At 39.8% G+C, this 19,440-nt stretch overlaps 1 protein-coding gene across 1 annotated transcript in view; it reads left to right on the top strand.

Annotated features, from left to right (window-relative positions):
* Window positions 1–8,146: 8,146 nt before the first annotated feature.
* Window positions 8,147–19,440, top strand: part of LOC128305875 (anoctamin-8) — a 30,922-nt gene continuing 19,628 nt past the window's right edge. The window contains exons 1-3 of the mRNA XM_053043504.1: window positions 8,147–8,321; window positions 18,803–18,913; window positions 19,004–19,145. Of these exons, the coding sequence (XP_052899464.1) occupies window positions 8,147–8,321; window positions 18,803–18,913; window positions 19,004–19,145 (428 nt within the window). The remainder of the gene's footprint in view (window positions 8,322–18,802; window positions 18,914–19,003; window positions 19,146–19,440) is intronic.

Genomic DNA, 19,440 nt, shown 5'->3' with positions numbered 1-19,440 from the left:
CCGCTGAACGAAGCTGCTGTAGCATAATTTGCTTTTATCTAAACTGGAAACCCTTCGTTGACTTCCATTTTTCAACCACGACCGTACGACCGCAGCACGTTTCTACCTTTCATCGCCCGTAATGATGTTGAGGGATAGTTATGTAAATTCATTTCATTTCCTTGCTTACCTTTTTTTTACACCGCTTCGACCACCATCATTAAATTGGCACATTTCCCTCATAGATGCTGCATTACTTTCCTTTCCGTATTTGCTTATTCGAACCATGCCGAAGCTCCCGGCACGTATCGCTGGAGGGAAAACTACATCACAAATCTGTAACGTTTGGTTTACAAACAATCTGCATTCTTTTCAATCTTGTTTCCCGATGATGGAGGCGCCTGGTTGTTTCTGGCATATTTCTTCGAGAAGGGCATAGTGAAGAGAAAATGCAATGTAGTATATTAGACTGGGCTGTGTATGCCTATCGAGCCATTCATTGTGCATTGCAGTATGTTAGCTTCTAGGAGATTGTTATTTTCAAAATTGCTCACGGTTGCTTTTACACGTACTATTTTTTAAATTAATTGGTAAACTGCATAAGGACAAGCTTTTCTTGCTTAAATGATGAGAATGTAGTCAAATCTGCTGAAGATTTAACAAAATAAATCATGAGTAAATATATTTTTCTTTTGTATTACAAATTATGCTCTGAACAAACAGTTAAAGTTAGTTCTGTTAGGAGGTAAAGTTAGTTGAGTTAGGTAACTAAATCTCTGCTAGCGCACGATTAAATATATGGTATTTATTAACATGAAATCAACCATTTAATTTGTTTGACCTTTTTCTTGAAATTCATAGTTTAACAATTTCAAGTTTAATTGCTCAGTAATAATCAATCATGCTATGTATACAATTTCATCACAACAAGGTGTAAAATTATTTAAAAATGCATTTTAAATTGCTGTGTTTGTTTTTTCCCCCTAATTCTAAACCCATGGATATAACCTACTGATGCAATATTTGCGAATCTATTAGCTGGTTTCACAATGAGCTCACCATATTTCAATTAGATACATATCATACGGTTTTTCATCATAACTTGCTGTACCAGCGGAATATATTTTTTTTATTTCTGTCCAACGCGTACAGAATGGGCGCACGTTTTGGGAATGAGCATAATGGCAACTGCAATCAGTCAAAGAACCGCATTGCAAAACCACTAGCATCCAATCCGTTTGTTGTTATGCCGGCTAATAAAGCAATGCAATAATCTACACAACGCAAACAAAACGATTGAATTCATATTCACAGTCATTATATTGACTCATTATGATACCGTCAGTAAATTTTGGACAGCAGAGTTGACGTTATCGGTACCGTAAAGTGAGAAGCAAAGAGTAAACGTGTATTTCAAGTAGAGTGCCAATTAGTGACCGAAAGGCAGACTAAAAGTATGGCAACTCGCGTCAAGAATGTAGGTACTTTCAGCCAGAATTGGCACTTTCAGCCAATATTTAACTAGTCTGATCATATATGAAAATTTCCCATGCGGGTTCGGATAGATTCATGTTGATTACCAGGGTAGAAAATGAACTTACCCTATCAGAAGCTTCAAATCCCCGCAAAGCGGATAATAATTGATTGCAGATTGAGCCGGTTTTAGCTAATATATAGATGCACCCTTTGTTGCGTATGCAATGCTACGTGGGAGGATATGCGCTGCAAGAAGTTTTCCCAAAAACCCACCATCGCAAATGTACGGGGCCTCCAATTCGATCAAGCTAACAGGAAAATTTCATTAATTATTAAATTATACAACATGATACGAATGCGCCAGAAGGCCACCACTCACACACAGGGTCATATCGGATGCAGCGGATACAGTTTACACAGCGTTTTGTGCCACTGCAACTAACTGTTGCAACCAATTTCAACACACGCGCCATGAACGCACCGGGACGCGATTCTGCAGTGCATTATAAAATTGTCGGCAGCTAACAATTGGTGCATGGTTCCGGCTGTTCCACTGTCGATTCACAACGCTGGCCCGTGGATACGCATCGGGAATTTAATGAAAAATCATTGCAAGTGGATGTTATGTAACGTACCGATCGGGTCCAATATTGTCCAATGGAACGTCCGGTTCGCAGGATTCACCGTGCGACAGGCACAAATCCTCTACAGCGAAAGATTCATGGCCCCATGGCCGGTGGGATTTGGTTGGTTTATTAGAATCTTCCGCTTGTTTCCCGCAGTGCTGAAAGCTAAGCAATCATTTTCCCAGCGCATCAGCGCTTCATGGGTAGTACTCGTTACATGCGGTTTTAGTAGTATTTTTTCTGCTTTTTGTTAGCACACGAGGCTTTCCCATCGCCATACATCATGTCGGCGCAACAGCTGCCATCGCCAGATGGGAAGCCGGACCACCGCCGGGGAAGGGAATATTTGGCTTTGTACCGAAAGCAATAATATCGATGGGCTATTGAATTATCTCACCGACCCACGGCTATTACCAAACGCTCACCAACTGATGGGGAATTTGATTGTAAGCAATTGCGTCTGTAAGAGGCAATTTGTGCGAAAACCGCGACTCTCATGCTATATTCATGTTACCGATCGCTTTGTCACCACTAGAAGTGTAGATAATCATGGATTCAAATATGATTCGGTAAATATTAGCTTGATTTACTACAACCCACACACTAAGCTTGGGAAAAATAACATTTTGTATGCCTCATAGTGCCATTGGCAAACGATTTACTCATTATAGTGGAAACCCAAACAGGAATATACAGGTTAATTATTCAGAGAACGTTAAACTGGTCCATCACCTAAAAGTTAGGTGAAATATTAAATCATTAGAGGAAATAAAACAATTATATGCTTTACATCTGAAACGGATCAGAATGCTTCGCCTATAACAATGAATACAGAGAATAGGTTCAACATTATTTCTATGTACCTTCTTATTGTAAAATTTACCTAGTATCACATCAGTCGTCGTACATAGCATATTTATTCAAAAAATTAATTTTGAAATGTATATTGCATTATTTAAGTATTTGTATAGTATTTGAAAATTATACAATATTTAAGAAAAAGCCGTATCTGCTATCAGATGACATAAAAACGCGCAAAGTTATAAACAAAATACTACACAATCTGCCACTTGAGCGGACTTTATGAGATTTAGAGAAAATGCAAAGTTAGGGAAGATGAGATGAGCTAAGAAGATTTAGAGTGAATAAGTTAGAAAAAAGTAATCTTAGGAATTTTTAGAGATAAAAACATATTCAGGAAAACCAAAGTATTTCCATGTGACAGTATATTCACTCAAGCGTAGATAAAGCAATATGCAGTGTTGAAAAATTAAATTATAGCTTTGATAAAAAATACCTCAACGTGGTACTTATCGGAGCAGATTTTGAAATTTTCATGTAATGACAAAATGGGAGACTTTTAAAATTAGAAAGCAGTTTTTGTTGAAAATCTGTCACTACTTTTCCTATCATCATCATAAAATAAAACGAAAAACACAAAAGCGTTCGTCAAGCACTACTAAATACGAAAAATATTTGTAGTATGTTTTCAATCAAATTTGTACAATAGTCCTAGAATTTCTTAATGCTTAATTTATTCTAAGGATTCATCCGTTCTTGGCTAAAAGAATAATAATTTTATATCCGTTCACAAAGCTTGTACGTGTGAACTGCTCTACTTGAAATTCATTTTTTTGTAAAAAATATGCCATGATTAAGCATCATTATTCCACATGCAACTATCCAAAACGTTAAATAGTTTTTGTAACCCCATTTATTTTCTTTACCCCTAAAAGTCAATTAGATAAACGGGTCCGTAGCGCTCTTTATGCACGAAAAAGTTGCATTATTTCACCGATTAAATCCATACAATGGAATCTTCGCCAACCCACCATACCAAACGACGTTGCTTCCATCAAAACCGAACACTATAACGTTATTTCATATCAACCATATCCACATCCTGTCGTACGTGTCCGCCACGTACGAACATTTCTGCTCGGCGAACAGTATCTGTTGCTGACCTAAAACCCGGACTCCACCAACCAATTTCGGAGCGTCTGATAGTGAGACGCGACATAGAAAATTGATTAGAATCGATTAACCTAATGTGCCCCAAACCCAATGGTCCATACCATTGGCATACATCATGCGCAGGGCCATGTGTATGTGCGTTTGTGTGTCTGTTTTTGTTTGGAACTATTTGCAGGGTTGCGGTCTTTTCGAAGGTTTGCTGTTTTTCTGCGTCTGTGCATGTGTCGTTCGGCGTGGTAAATGATGCAGATGGTTCACATGACCGAAGCGGCCGTGGTCGGACACGGCCAATGGACGCCGGATCGGTCGGTCGGTCGGTCGGTCGGTCAGTCAATGGTCCCATTTGCATCGTAACCGTAGCAAATATTCGCAATACCGATGGCACTCTCGACGGAATGGAAAACAATTAGCCTTGGTCGGGAAGTTTTTGTTTTCATCCAACTGTCCTACCGGTAAACTCCGACACACGGGATATACGAGAGGAAGCGTAGTATTAGAGGAGATTTGAATGTAGTGCAAGCGGTACGGTACGTGTCTTGTTGATGCAAAGGATGATCATCAAACGGGTAGGATGTTGTTACTGGCAAATGGGCAAAACTGCATCATTCGGCACATTACAAAACCGGTAGCCGGTCGTGCTGGCTGTACCATTCGGTAGTAAAAGATAAACCAACTATCATCACGTATTATCACGAATGTGGTGCTTTCGTGTCCCGATACCATTTGCAGGACTCTTTGCGTCAAACTCTTTTATCCCGGACAGGATCGCTGCCTGTTGTACGGCTCCAAGAGCACCAGTACGGATTAAAAATAATTATGGTTTATCTTAGATTCGGTACGTTGTGATGATAGTGTTGATTGTTGCACGTTTGCTACAGCAACAGATGAAAGATGAGATCGTACCGATGCATCGAGGGTTGGGTGTTGTACTTTGCATAGATTCAGGTTTCAGGACCTTCTGCACTGCAGTATAATAAACTTAGAATTGTTTACAATCCTTTACCTTAACAATGGGATTTTTTTATGAAGATTACATAAACTTTGCTGCAGGATCTAGCTTTGACATACGTAAAGTTTATTCTTTTCTTTATAAACAGGAAACAAAGAAATGAATAGATTTCATTTTATAGAAACATAAGCAATATCTGCAATGCTCACGTAGAGCAAAAGGTAATAATAAATGTTAAATATACCACAACAAAACATGAGTTTGCTCTCTCGATTGTGTGTTATACCAGCCGTCTTGGAAATTAACTGGGCTGTCCCGGTGGCCTTTTTCTGCACTAAATTAATCAAATGGAGGCGCCTAGTCTCCGATACTCATTCAATACAAACCTTGAGCTATACATGTATATACATGAGTGTATGGCGTAATATTGAGTTGTATGTAATAATTCAATGCTTTAAATGAAAAATTGAGAAATAAATTTCTTTACTTTAAAAACTCACCCATACGTAATCAGCATTTACTGCACCTACGCGTTAAAGAAAACATTTTATTATAATAAGAGATTGCAACATCATTTTGATTTCATTTTCAATTCAACCTCAGGTTTTTTGAAAGCAATTCTATTCTAATATATTTTATTATTCTATTACTAAACCATACGTATATAAAACATTCACTTCTAAAATACACTTAACATAACGAAAACATAAACTTTATGAAAAAAATGGAGATCCGATTGCTTACAAATGGAACACCCGGTACAGGAAACTTTCACACAGGAAGCTTGTAAAAGCTCGATTTAACTTTTATAGATTTCATGGAAGCTCTGGTTGCAACTATAACTTGTATAAAATGCAAGTCTATACATTTCAATCAACGAAACGCTCCACGAACAGTTTATCTGTGAGGAAAATTGATTGGATTTGAAGGATAGAATGATTTAAACGCTCTCACACATTTATGATACTATTAATTCGAAATGTTTTGTTAATTCTTATGGATAATATTTTTTTATAATATGTTCAATTAATTTACTCATTTAAGACGACATGTAATGCGTCCACAGCTCTAAAATTTTGTCCAGTAATATTATTGCATTTATTTGAGTTTTTCTATGAGTAAATTGAGTAATATAACGGTCTTTATCGAAAATCAGGCAAACGTAGGAAAACTTCCCACCATCACCCAATTAAGCCCAAGCATTCGAAAGCAAATGAACGACCAGACGAACGGTCCTGAATGGCCGTGGTAACCGCTTTACCCGTATACCGAAACGGGCCGTAAAATCTAAACCGAGATCACGGAAAAAGTTTTGTTGTTATCGCTCACACTTACTCGCGTGCTACCCTTCCGCGTGCAGCTGCCACATCGCCCGGATCGCTTTCGGGCATTGCGTCCACTTTTCGCTTGCATGAGTGTTTGTGTTCTACTGTGCTGGGATGTTTACAGAATGCTCGTGATGGCGAAAGCGGCACGGGTGGAACAGCAGAACACAAAACCTTCTGCATCCTTTCGTGTGGGCGCGTGAGTGTTCGATTGTTGACAAGCGAACGTCATCGCAACATCGCACGGGTACGTTTTGCCGGCTTTCCGGCAACGGCGCAGTAACGATGACGGCACACTTCACACAACTACAACCATTCTTCGGCAGGACGGCTTCGCAAGGATCCACCGAAGTCGGTTCGTTCATTCGTAGTTCAACGTTTTCCCGGAGCAGTTCAGTCACGCGGTTTCGCTGGCCCGCGATTTTGGCCACTGCAAAAGGGAAAGGGAAGATTTAACAGTGAAGCCAACAACTCCAAAAGGATACACGCACACTGTTACCACCAGCAGTGCATTCGTCGTTGAAAGTGCGACATTGGATAACACTGTGACCGAAGAGTACCATTGGAGTAACAGCTATCGCGTAAGAAAAAAAAATGCGTGTTCTTTGTTGAACAAAAGGGATTTGAAGTGCTTTGTACTCTTGACATAAAGTACTCGAATCGTGAAGAATGTTTTATGATTACGTAAAGAAATAGTTGCGAAAAGCAAAGTGAGGTTAGTTGGTAAAATAGTGTGACTAATAGCTCTCCCATCAACATCAGAAGAATACCACTTTATTCTCAAACTCAAATAGTATTTCCATCTTTTGTGGTTGGTTGCTATAACAGTTTCTTAGTAGAAAGTGGATGCTAAAAGAGAACAATTGCAAGAAATTCCTATTGGGAGATTTTAGTGCTCTGTTATTAGTAAACCGCGACACCAAAGTTGGCAACCGTGAAATTACGTCTTCCTTTTTGCGCTTGCACAGACGAAAGGTCACGAGGCAAGGGAACGCCAAGAATTTATCGGCAGCAGATTGTGAATGCCATCCTCTAGGACCAAACATTGTGTGGACTTTGCGTCTTCAGCTTCAAAACCGTACCCGTCGCGGTCATCGCCGTAGTCGTCGTCGTCGTGGCAGCTAAACATGCGTAAGAGTGTGTACGTGCCTTTGTTTGTCTGCCCGCCTGCTCGGTTGAGCTGTGTTTGTGTGCGAGCTGTGTATGTAGTGACATAGATTGCGTGTACGGAAAATTTACCTTGCCACCGAGGTGGAAAAAAAAACTCCACCGCCCAAGCTCTGACTCAATACGGTCGGTGCTATTATCAACATCAACATCAGAAAGTTACATGCTTGCATGCCTTCCGCAGCACAGGAAGTGCCGTGGAAAATAGTTCGCTTGCTTCGGAACACCATTCACGTGTGGGAAATGTGATGGCTTTGGGAAGAATTATGGTGCACACCAAAATAATGTCGGGCGAAAAAAAACGAGCACGGCGAAAAAATAGCTCCACACTCCACCGTGCAGCCCTTGCACGCGGAAGTGAAACGCTTTGACGAAGGTGTTTTGAAAGGCAATAGCAAGTGTTACGTGGTTTTGTATTTTTTGTTGTTGTTATTGTTCGCATACTAAGGCATATGCTTTTCCTTTCTACAGCTGGTAGGTTTAGTGCTTTTGAAGTGCGGTGCAAGTGCGAAAGAAAATGGTGTCAGTGCAGCGAGGGCGTTCGGTTTAAAGCCACAACCGCGTAACCGTTCGTGTGGGTGCGTACGGGGCGAAATAAAAAAAAGATAATTTAAAGCGTCAAACCGATACGTGTCAGCACATCCCACACGATGGATCAGCCGCATCCGCTACTGATCGCTAGCGAAAACATCCACGACAGTGGCATCATCGAGGATGTGCACCAGGAATCGGAAGACACCGGAAACGAGGATTATGGTGATGAAAGCAACCTCGAGTCGAACCTGCGTCGGCGGAAAGGAAAAATTATTTCCTGTGTCGAAAATGGTAAGATGGAGCTCCGAGATGGAGCGGTGATTACACGTTTGGCGGGCAAAATGGCTCGCATACCCACCAGTCCGACGTGACGTCAGCTAACTACGAAGTAGCTTAACCGCGTGCATTCCTACGCGACCGGAGCTGCATCTTCTTCTGTGCTCTAAAGCAATATAAGCTAATATCTTCCGATGGCGTCGAGACCGAACACTTGTGACACAATCAGCGTACCAGTGCGTGTGAAGGAGAGAGAAATAGAGTTCGGAAAAGAGGTATAGAGACTGAGAGTCAGAATAAACTGCTGACCAAGGCATGCCAAATTTACATAATCGATTCCAAAGTCATTATCCTTTCGCAGCGTGCAAGAGAAGATGCTGTCGATGGGGGGGGGGGGTTTCTTTTGCTTTTGATATTTCACACGACACACGAAAAATCTGTCACACGGTTGGGTGTTCCCCTTGGGGAAATCTCGAGTGCGTGGTTAGAGTCCCTCGCGAACGCGCCGGCACCTTATCTGCCACCACACAAAGTTATCGATTTTTCCCAAATCGGCACTGAACGGCTGGCCCTGGCGTTCCGTACGTTCGCTGGTTTGTTGTTATGTAACGCTCCTCGGCTCTCCCGGGTACGGACGGGTTTGCGATACGATGATACGAAGCCTCCCTTGGTAATTCACTTCCCGTTTTTTTTTCTCGTTCGCCTTCCACGCTACGTTGCGACGAGGTCGGGCTCGATGAGTTTGTTGGGATACACTACTGTTGCACAATTGCATTATTGCATGTGCCCGGCAAACCTTCCGCCCGATATGAACCGGTAAAATACTCTGCAGTTTAGTCCAATTTTCTAGCCGTTTGCTTTGCCCTCTGGAATCAAGCTAGATGGTTTTTATTTCGTTTTTGCTCACCAACTCTGTCCCAATCAATGTGTAACAATTCCCATACTTTACGATTTCCCTCCCCATTTTTTGTGCTGCAGTTATTTGCTCTTGTTTTCAGAAGGACCAGCAAATAGGACACACAATATACCATAAACTGTGTGAAACTAAATATGCTGGCTAAAATACTTTCCATCCTCCATGCGCTGCTAAACAAGACTTTGAAAAGATTGAATTCGAACCGTTTTGCGCTCCATTTGGATATTTCATCCCGCACAAGAAGATACGCAGCAAATAATGAGGGAAAAGCAGATGGACACTGTGCCATTGGCTTCCTGAATAATGTTTACGGCGGGATGAAGAACTCGCAGCAGATTGTCGCTTTGTTTCGCTGGCATGTTTCGGGTTTCCCGGTTTTTTTTGCTCGATGTACCTTTCGTTCCGAACGCTTTTAGCGGTCGTTCATTTCGACCCTTCCGCTCGATTATGTCAATTGTGCTTGTTCTTCTTTTTAAAAGTTTTTGCCCCCTTTTGAACGGAACATATTTACCTTACGGTAACCGCAACCGCTAGGTACCAGAGGTGGTAAATTAATTCGTAAGAAAGCACAACAGCACAAAGACGGCGACACCGTTCAAGCGTAACAAAATTCGATTGATTTTCAACGAAATTGTGTTTGCTCACCAAACAGAGCGTTGTGATTAGATTTGTTTGGTGATCGGGCGACTCTTACTGAGCGGACGGAAAGCTCTGACAAAATAACATAATGTACACAACCATCGAACCTTTTTTCAATTATCTTTTTGTAATGTTTCTAAAACTTATTTTTCGTGGTGTGTCTTTTAACCATCGTCAAAAGGTGTATTTCGTGATAAGGTAGTTGCTTTGGAAATAAACGGGTTCGTACAGAGGTGAAATAAATAAATTTCTGAACACAAAGCATATTTTCTCCATTGAGTCATTTGAATAACCTTTCTGCTGATTGTGCGCCACATTTACAAACTCCATCTCCACTTGTATGCCTGCAACATGCAGCGCATTTTAATGAGGAGGACGCGCTACTCGAAATAAGCTTTCAACCCTTACACGACTAAAATACTAAAATAAAGCCATCAAAAATTCACCCCAAAACCGGCGATCCGTGTGCGGGGCAAATCGAACGAACAGGTAATATTGAACCGTGTGTATCGGACGGTAAACAGGCGTGCATAAAATTGATGGAGAAATGTTGTTGCGCATTTTATGCTGCATTAACAATTCCATTCGCCATCAAAACAGCTACCATTCATTTACTGCCACGTTTGATAAAATAATCGATGCCGGTTCGGAATCGAAGCGAACAACGCTCGGTACCGGTTTTAGCTCCGGTTTTTGGAGTGATTCTTAGAATTTTAATCCAATTCTCTATTTTTACAATGCCAACACAAGGAATGAACATTTGTCCTTTAGTTTTGTTTGAGATACGAACCTAGCGGTGTCGTTCACAAGCGAAGAAAGGCACGAAGACGAAACATTTCAATATCGTGTAAAGAAACGGATTTGATTGGTCCCTTGCAAACGGTGACATTGATTGAACGATGGGGAAAACTTTTACCAATCGAAAAAGTCAGAGAAGTTGCCCTGCCAAACATCCATCCGTATTTCTCTACATAGTTTAGCAGCTATGGAAACGGGCGTAAACTGTATGTAACACTTAAACGAGCACTTTCTCTTCCTTTGCGAAGCTTGCTCGACGTAGAAAGTTTACTGTGCACGGTACGCGTCATCCTTCATCCTCAATGCTGCTGCATTGATCAAACATGAATGAGGGAAGGTTTGTAAATTTTGGCACATACGTTGATTATGACACCCACGGGAAGGAATATTGATGAAGGGCTATTGTGCAACAAGCAAAGTGAAAATAAATTGTTGAAGAGATAGAATACCTCCCGATAGCAGTTAATCAATCACATCTGTAAACCCATTTCTAACATTTAAGACATCAATTTACCCGATGGATTAAACTTTATAAAACGCACAATTGCTCCACAAACTCCATATTGCTCAAAACCTGATCGATTTAGCTTCATTGCCTACCTGGCGTAGCGACTAACCAATAAATATTAAATCAGTTTATTTAATCATTAGTCATTAGTAATCATTAGTTTGTGCTGCAAAATCAAAGTATTGGATTTAAATGGATATTTGAAAAAGTTCTTCCACAAATTGCTAAATCTGAATTAAAATATTCTGAAACATAACAAATTTCGAAATATGTAATATTCTAATTCTTTCGTTATTTTATGTTGATCAAGTCAACGTTAAATCGTCTAGGTATTCTTTTACAACATTTTCCTGAACGTTCCTCAAAAACATTATTCTAAACCTTGTTGAAATGGCCAGAGGCGAATCTTCCTATAAGCGGACTAAGCGGTCGTAAGGGCCCGACCTTAAGGGGACTCCGAGCAACACGTGCTTCCTGAAAGCATAACATTTCGATATTATTTTACGAAAATTGATTTTTATTTTTGTTTCTGCACGTACTAACAATGCTATAAAATATCACCAACTTTGAGAGAAATATTGAAAATTGTATTTGGCCAAATCGTTAAAAATTGGTTGATACTGATTTAAACAGTACAGTAGTTAAGTAGTGTACGTCAAAGCTTTATAGACCATAGCGAGCAGTATGGTTGTGATTTAATTTATGATAATTTCTGAAGGAAGGTTTCTTTTAACAAAAACTTGCGTAAACACATAACTAATTCCTTTCAAACTCCAAAGCTTAATAACATTAGCAATAGAGCTTTAAAATTTACAAAGATGTATATGAAATAGTATGGATAATATTATGCTTCCATTCTTAGTACATAAGCAATTTAGCTTGATAATTTCCAATTTGGATTCTAGGGATAAGGAGAAATTAAATTGTGTGAGTTATTTAAAGAAACTCAAATCTCAAGTGCATCAGACAAAACAAGAGAAAAAAATCCTTTGTTTACCCGCCCGGTGTCTTTTCATTGAATGAAAATGACTCCAAAGTAATGCGAATTGCACTTTTGATTTTAATAGTTTTAATCACTAGGGCATGGTCTTCTTCTAGAAAAAAACTATCCGATATTTCCCGTTTCCCCCCTTGCATAAGGTGATCCAGTATATAAAATGCACTCACGATTTTAGGCTAATTCTTCATCTTCTTTAGAGTAACGACCCACTAGGTCATGCCTGCCATTTCTGGCTTACAAGATTTATTTTACCACGTAGCCGGATAGTCAGTCCTTTTTACGGGGTATTGGTCTGGATGGTATTTTAGTCTTGTGTGAAGATTGGCGTCGCTACCATCATGTCTCATATATAATTAGACATATTAATTTGAGATTCGAATCAAACATCGGTAAAACATTTTTTTATATTCATATTAAATCACCAAGTACAACTTATAAGCAAGTATCAAAAATATAAGCCATATTTACAAATTGGCAGAGAAATTACTTCCATCATCTAAATGCGTGATTTTATGCTGGAACCAGCATGAAAGATGATCCTCTGTTTTGTGAATGCCGTATTTTAACAAAACGGCGCAGCGAGGAAATTCAGTAACTGTCACGGTCTCGGTTTATGATCTTATTTTATTAAGTTTTTATTAATTTGGCATTCCATAAATTTGATTTCCTTATTTTAAATCTGAGTTACAATACTTTAAAGTGAATAACCCATTGAAACAACATATCGCAGATTGATGTTACTACCATTGACATTTCGTTAAAAATATTCTTTTATACAAGACTTCTTTAAAAGAACGATCATTTCGAAACTAACTATTAACTATTTTTTTAACGGTAATTATTTCTTTAATTGAAAAAAATCTTTAAAGATACAAAAAAATTCCAATATACACTATTATAACGGATACTTCCAGATATATAAATTTGCCAAGTACATTTCCTGCTTTGTTCGCAATATATTCAACATTTTATGGCCTCTATCGGAATGAAATCGTTGTATTGAATTATATGATTTTAAAGTCCATTATTCATATTGCATATTTGATTTTCGTGCTATAAATTAGTTGTAAAATTTCAAACCCCTATTTCTTCAGTCTACGCACCGAAGAGCTACCATTTATTTCTGGGAAATTTTTATTTTAACGTAACGACCTTTTAGGTCATAGGCCATTTCTAGCTTGTAAGACACGCTTTTAACACGCAGCCAAATAGTCAATTATTGCCATGGGTCCGGATGGGTCCCTAATGGTTTTACTAGGTCCCGACACATTCCCCTATTTCGGGAACTACCTGTATCTTGAAGAGTCCGTTATTAGATTTGGAATAAAAACTATGGTAGAACCATGCAAATTGAAATAATCATTTATTTTGGTGCATTAGATTTATTTTGACACTTATATTGCCACTGAGAGAATTGATTTATTGATTGAAGTAAGATCACTGTTCCAAGCAATCATTCAGTTGTCCCTAATTCTGGAGAAAATATATATCTAATCCGGGAAAGGGATGCCATAACCAGTCTATCAGTTTTTAAAGAACATAAAGCTGGAAGCTGAATGATTTAATTGAAGAAAATTGATGAAAACCACATATGAATTAAAAAAATAGTAAATTTAGTACACAATAGTACACAATTATACAAGTATAGATGAGTAGATATACAATTATTACTTAATATTATATCCACTTGCTAATATAAGGACATGTAATATGCTGATACATTTATCGAATAACAGAAAATCATCGACGATTCTGGAATTATGTTCTAGTTATACGTGTTTATGAAGGTTATTTTTTTATAAAGATGGCCCCACCTCCACCACTGCATAGCATCAATTTTTTGAGATAATTTCGAATTAAACGATTACATACTCACAGTAGATTTCAATCCTTTCAATGGTTTATTTAATCATTTACCATTTTACTAATCAAACAATGATAATCTCAAGTTGCATATTTTATAGTTATCACGGTTCCACGTTCAACACTCCAGCGTTCTGCTATGCACACCAGGCAATTCACCTTACAACATAATACAATTTCCGTTACACGTCACTGATCGGAGCGTTGATTCAATAAAGCTGCTTAAAGTCATTAACATGCACTTGATACCTCGTTCATATTGTCTCGTGCTGTAGAGCGCAATGAAACCTCGGAGCAGGCAAACCGGAAGTCTGATATGGGCAAGATTCCACAAGACACTGTTGCATGAACATCATCCCACACGGATACGTGGAAGGAGAAAGCGTACGTGCGGTAGAGCATGGCCACCGTTTTGCTGATTTGCTAGCAATTTGATTATCTAATTAGCTGCCGATCATTCTCACCAACGGTTACCGATGGTGTGTTTCCCAAAACGCTTGTTGCACGCCTTGCTTTGCTCCGTGCCGTTTTTATTGATTTATATGAAATAATAATCACATGAAAATTCATGCTGTCTCCACCGGGCCATTGATTGACGTGTCGGTTTGCCTTTGGTTCCAGCTGTTCTACCACCCTTCTGGCAGCCAAACACACCATATTCACGCCGTACACAGCAATCATGCCGATCGACGTACGTTCGGACGAACGGTGAGCAATCCGAATGAAAACGGAAATAAAGCACGGAAAAAAGGGTATAAATAGCCACCGCAGTTAATTGTTATGGGAAGCGGGATCATGTTTCGGGATTTACACTTGGTTACTTGCCGAATGCGATGGAAAATGTGTGAAAATTTACGACCAAAACAAAACAAGCATAGACAGAGAGCGCTGATCGATTTTAGTGCAATAACATTCACAATATGCCATCGGGTCTTTGTGCCTTTCCATTTCCTGCACGTATGCAGCTCAACTTAACTCGATTAACATAGTTTTGAAGCTTCCTTCAATTATTGATTTCAGAAATTAAATTTTGTCTTCCCCTAGCCAATGCACAACAAACATCAAGTATGTTCAAATATCCTTGCAATGTAGCAAATTGCTGGAAAATGAAAGCAAAAATCAATCTCCGTGTGTCTCTATAAATAAACTTTCCCGTGAGCCAATTTTCTGTAACCCACATAGGGGCTTAAAATATGAGATCTTTAAGCTAGATGAAGGCACAACTGTTCGCCGTCCACTTGTGGTGGACTAATTTCAGGCATTTCATTTTGTAGAAATGGATACCCGATGTACCTGATAAGTCCCTATTCTGAGTTTCCACCGTGTTAACTGCTTTAAAAAAGCGATTCCTTTCCTTCCACAACCACAACGCAACCGATGTAATAGCCCTGGACGATGGTCGGTTAGCTGCGAACAATTTTGTTTCCTTGAACGATTTTTTTTTCGCTCGGATGGAGGGCGAGGAGTACAGATCGAACCGGTGTGCGTTGAGAGTATAGGTGAAAAGGGACCGCCGTTTGACGTCAGCGAAAAAGCGAATCCCGAATCGATTTGGACGTTAGTAGGTAACAGCTTGTGTGTCTATATTTTAGCGGTACAGACCACTGAGGCCGGCAGAGATCCCGCCGTTGGTTCTATCGCGATGGTACGGTTCATAACACCGATTTTCCACCCAGTATGCCTTTTGCTTCAGCATTATATGGGGCCACGAATCAAAGCGCTTAGACGCTGATGAGAGTGATGTTTATTAATTTCATTCGCTTCACGGTACGCTTCGCAAGATTTGTGGTGCGATATATTAGACATTTTGGTGGTTGCAGAATCATTAATAACCTTTCAACTAGAATTTTAATTTAATTTGTCAAACATTGGTGCTTTCATGGTGCAGAAAAGCGTTCTCGAAAGCGTATTATATTAATTGATACAGTAAATATCATTTACTTTCAACGGAAATATTATATCCAATTATTGCTACATATTTGGAAAATTTAACATCGTTGTCTGTAACAAAACTCAAGATTGCTACGCCGTATGAAAACAGTACTGCAAGAAAGTGTAAAAAGAGCACAGCAAATGATTGAAGCTTAGTGTGCAATAATAGTAATCCAGCGGACAGTCTCTCAATGGTTCAATGGTTGCCTCATGAAGACGATACTGTAGATTGCACAATCACTGTGGAACGGAAAAGTTTTTTCAGAAGATTAAGCAATATGATATCCGTTTGCTGACACTTTAAATTAATGGTTTTTGAAGACTAAGTAAACCGTTTACTACTTTACAGGTGCAATTTGAAAACGGATGAAGATAAACGATCGTTCGGTTGGTACAGTCTATCAAATGTTTCAAATGTCGATTAATATAGTTTAGATACAGCGGCGGATCAAACGGTAGGCGGTCGCCTAGGGCCTCACCGTGTTGAAGGCCCCAAACAATTTGTGCCGATTATGCGATTTTTGGAAATTTAGCAGCAGAGTTAATTTATAGCACAAAATTTAATTGAAAAAGGTAGAAAATTGACCGAAAATATCTTCCTTGGTTATATAAAAACATTTGTTTCTATTTGACTAGCTATATCGGCCCGCTTACACGGCTACGCAAGAGAAGTCGGCAGTGTACTCAAACTCCTTCTACTTCATCGGCACGACATCCACAGGATGTTGAAGCCTACCATTTCTAGTTTTTTTTTTACTTTATTTACCCGTAGGATAGTCAATGCTGCGTACGGAGGTTTGGTGGTCCAGATGAAATTTTTCCGTGGTCCTGTCTTGTGCAGACCGGCTGCGCTACCAATACGCCATCTGGCCGCCCCGCGAACCTTTATATGCCCTTTTAGTTCAACCTATTCATGTATTCTATTTCTTGAACGCGATTATTTCATCAGTTCGTAAATGATCCTACCGTTCGATGCTAGAATAGAATCCATGCTTGTTTTCACTTCCGCAATATTCACCAGCTATTGCCAGTTTTCGAAGAAATTTTTTTCGAAAAACGGGAAAGTTAGTGTTTTAAAATTGCATACCTTTCAGCGGTTTTCGACCAAACTTGCTGTACAAGGTGCTACCTCTTCCGTGGATGCTTTCCTGGTATCGGGAATCTGAAAACAGTCGGTTTTGTATGGAATTTCGTACCAGCTGATGGAAAGTTTGAGTGAGTGGATGGAAGCTTTCCATTTCAACCTTCTTCCTTACACTAGCGATCGTTCTCACGGGTTTGATAGTATGCAATGCAATAGTGATGGGCAAATTTGTCCCAAGCTGCAAATGTCACCTCTTGAAAAACATGCTCTCCTGATATCGGAAATCTGAAAACAATTGTGTGCGCGGCAACGGTATAGTGGTTTTCACAGTTGACCAGCTGATTTGGTCATTGGACAAATTTGTCAGCATTTTGTCAACTCTCGTGGCCCTGCTTCTAATGGATCAAAGAATGCTATAAAACATGATCAATTGTTGAAAAAGTTCAGTAAATAGAAGCTCACCACAGAAATCAACCTTTAATTTTTGTTTATCGCCTAAAACATCGACGTGAGCGAATGATCATGGAGGTAGTCTTTCAACACAAAAACTTGACCTAGCATTTTAGTTTTCAAATGTTAAACGCTATGCAAATCTAACCGACTGTGCATAACACAAATTACTATTATTATATAAAATTTGCGTTGTTTGTTTAATGGGATACACCATGTTAAACAATCCACTAAATAATAAATAAACAAAAAAATCGAAATTCACAACTTAGTAACTCACTCATTCTGTATTGCAAAACGTATGATCAGTCATCAGTGTATTGCAGTCGGTGCGTTGTTCCGGCACTGGTCAATACCTGGTATACGGGAAAGGAGGCAAAGGCGCAGCTCATCGCGAACAGGCATGCGTTCATACGTATGACTGAACATCCATGTTAGGAGATTGCGTGTGATTAATACCCGCTGCAGGATAAACAATAGCGATTAACTTCACCACCAAATGCTGGTGCTTGAGTGTTTTGTTAAGTTAAGTTAAGATCGAAGAAGTATACCTGAGTGTTGCATGGCGAATATCCCGGAAGCACTGCGAGCGAACCAATTCGATGGCAAAGTGTTCCTTGGATGCTGTAGTTGTAAATTCCACCACGTGCAGCTTCTCGAAGTTGGCGCACGTATGATTGTAGCGTACATACAGAAGAGTACAGGTACAGTGGTAACTGGTGTTGGTGGTGATATAGCCGGTTCCGATATTGTATTCGAAGATGGTTATGGCCCTGGCGGACCAATTGAAGAAGATGATTAGGGGCAGCCCAGCGGCGGATCAAACGGTAGGCGGAGTAGGCCTCTTCTTACTGCGCTTTTCGCCTTGTCTCATTTCAAGTCCCCTTAATGTTCCCCTTCCCTCCTGTATCGTTTTTAAAATTAGAGGCCCCAACTATAATTCCGCCCTGGGCCTCCAAGGGGATTGATCCTCCACTGTTAAGATATGTTTTTCTTAGATTTAAAGCTATTTACACAAATTGCATTACACGTTCAATCCGAAGTAGAGTTAATTATAAAACATATAAAACGTTCGATTAAACATACAATCAAGTCATTCGATAACCCAGTATAAAAATCTAATAACAACTAAGTTAAGACGATATTAGTAAGGTCAACAAAATAGGTATTTTTATTGTATTTACCTAACCTAAACCGACAATAATTGCCGTATCAGCTACGCCAACGGTCCGTCCTTCGACCGAGTCTTGGTAATAAATTTGACCGCATTTTCTTCATCATTGCCGTTCCGCTTGTTTCTCGCCAGCCTCGAGATTAATTCGCAGACGTGTGCCTTGCGCTGGCCATTTGATGACACCTCGACGGCTATGGCTGAACAAAATTCCAACCCAGTGTGATGTGGTGATTGAATTCCCAGGTAAATACAATTACGATCCAAGCAACCCTCGGCCACTGTGTATTTTTGTGTGTTGGGTAAATCCCTCCTCTCTGTGTGTATCGTCGACAGAAGACGCCCCAGATGATGCGCTACGGTGGTTGCTAAACAGGATCAAGGCGAACCCTCCGGAAGGGTTGGGACTTTCGGCGATGGTCCGGGCACACGAAAGCACTAAGCGTACCGCATTCTACATTACCGCCCCAATGAATGTGTAAGTATTCTGTCCCCGAAAGTATTTTGTCTAACGGTTGTGATCTGCAACAAAAACACAAAAAAAGCTTCTCCGTTTTGGGCAAAAATGCATCCCAAGCAGTTCAAACTGATAAGACAAGTGTTGGGAAAAGTCAAAAACGAAAACTTCCCCATCCCCTTTGAAACGGCATCCAATCTGCTGAAACTCGTTCCATTTCAAATTGCTCTCGCACGAATGTCTCCAATCGTAACCTCCCACCGCACGTCCATTTCACTTGCCCCCTTTTGCGTATCGCGCCATAAAACTGCTGCTT

The sequence above is a fragment of the Anopheles moucheti genome, chromosome 3, assembly GCF_943734755.1.
Source record: "Anopheles moucheti chromosome 3, idAnoMoucSN_F20_07, whole genome shotgun sequence".
Taxonomy (NCBI): domain Eukaryota; kingdom Metazoa; phylum Arthropoda; class Insecta; order Diptera; family Culicidae; genus Anopheles; species Anopheles moucheti.
The sequence above is the reverse complement of the archived record's forward strand: the minus strand, read 5'-3'. Positions and strand labels throughout refer to the sequence as shown.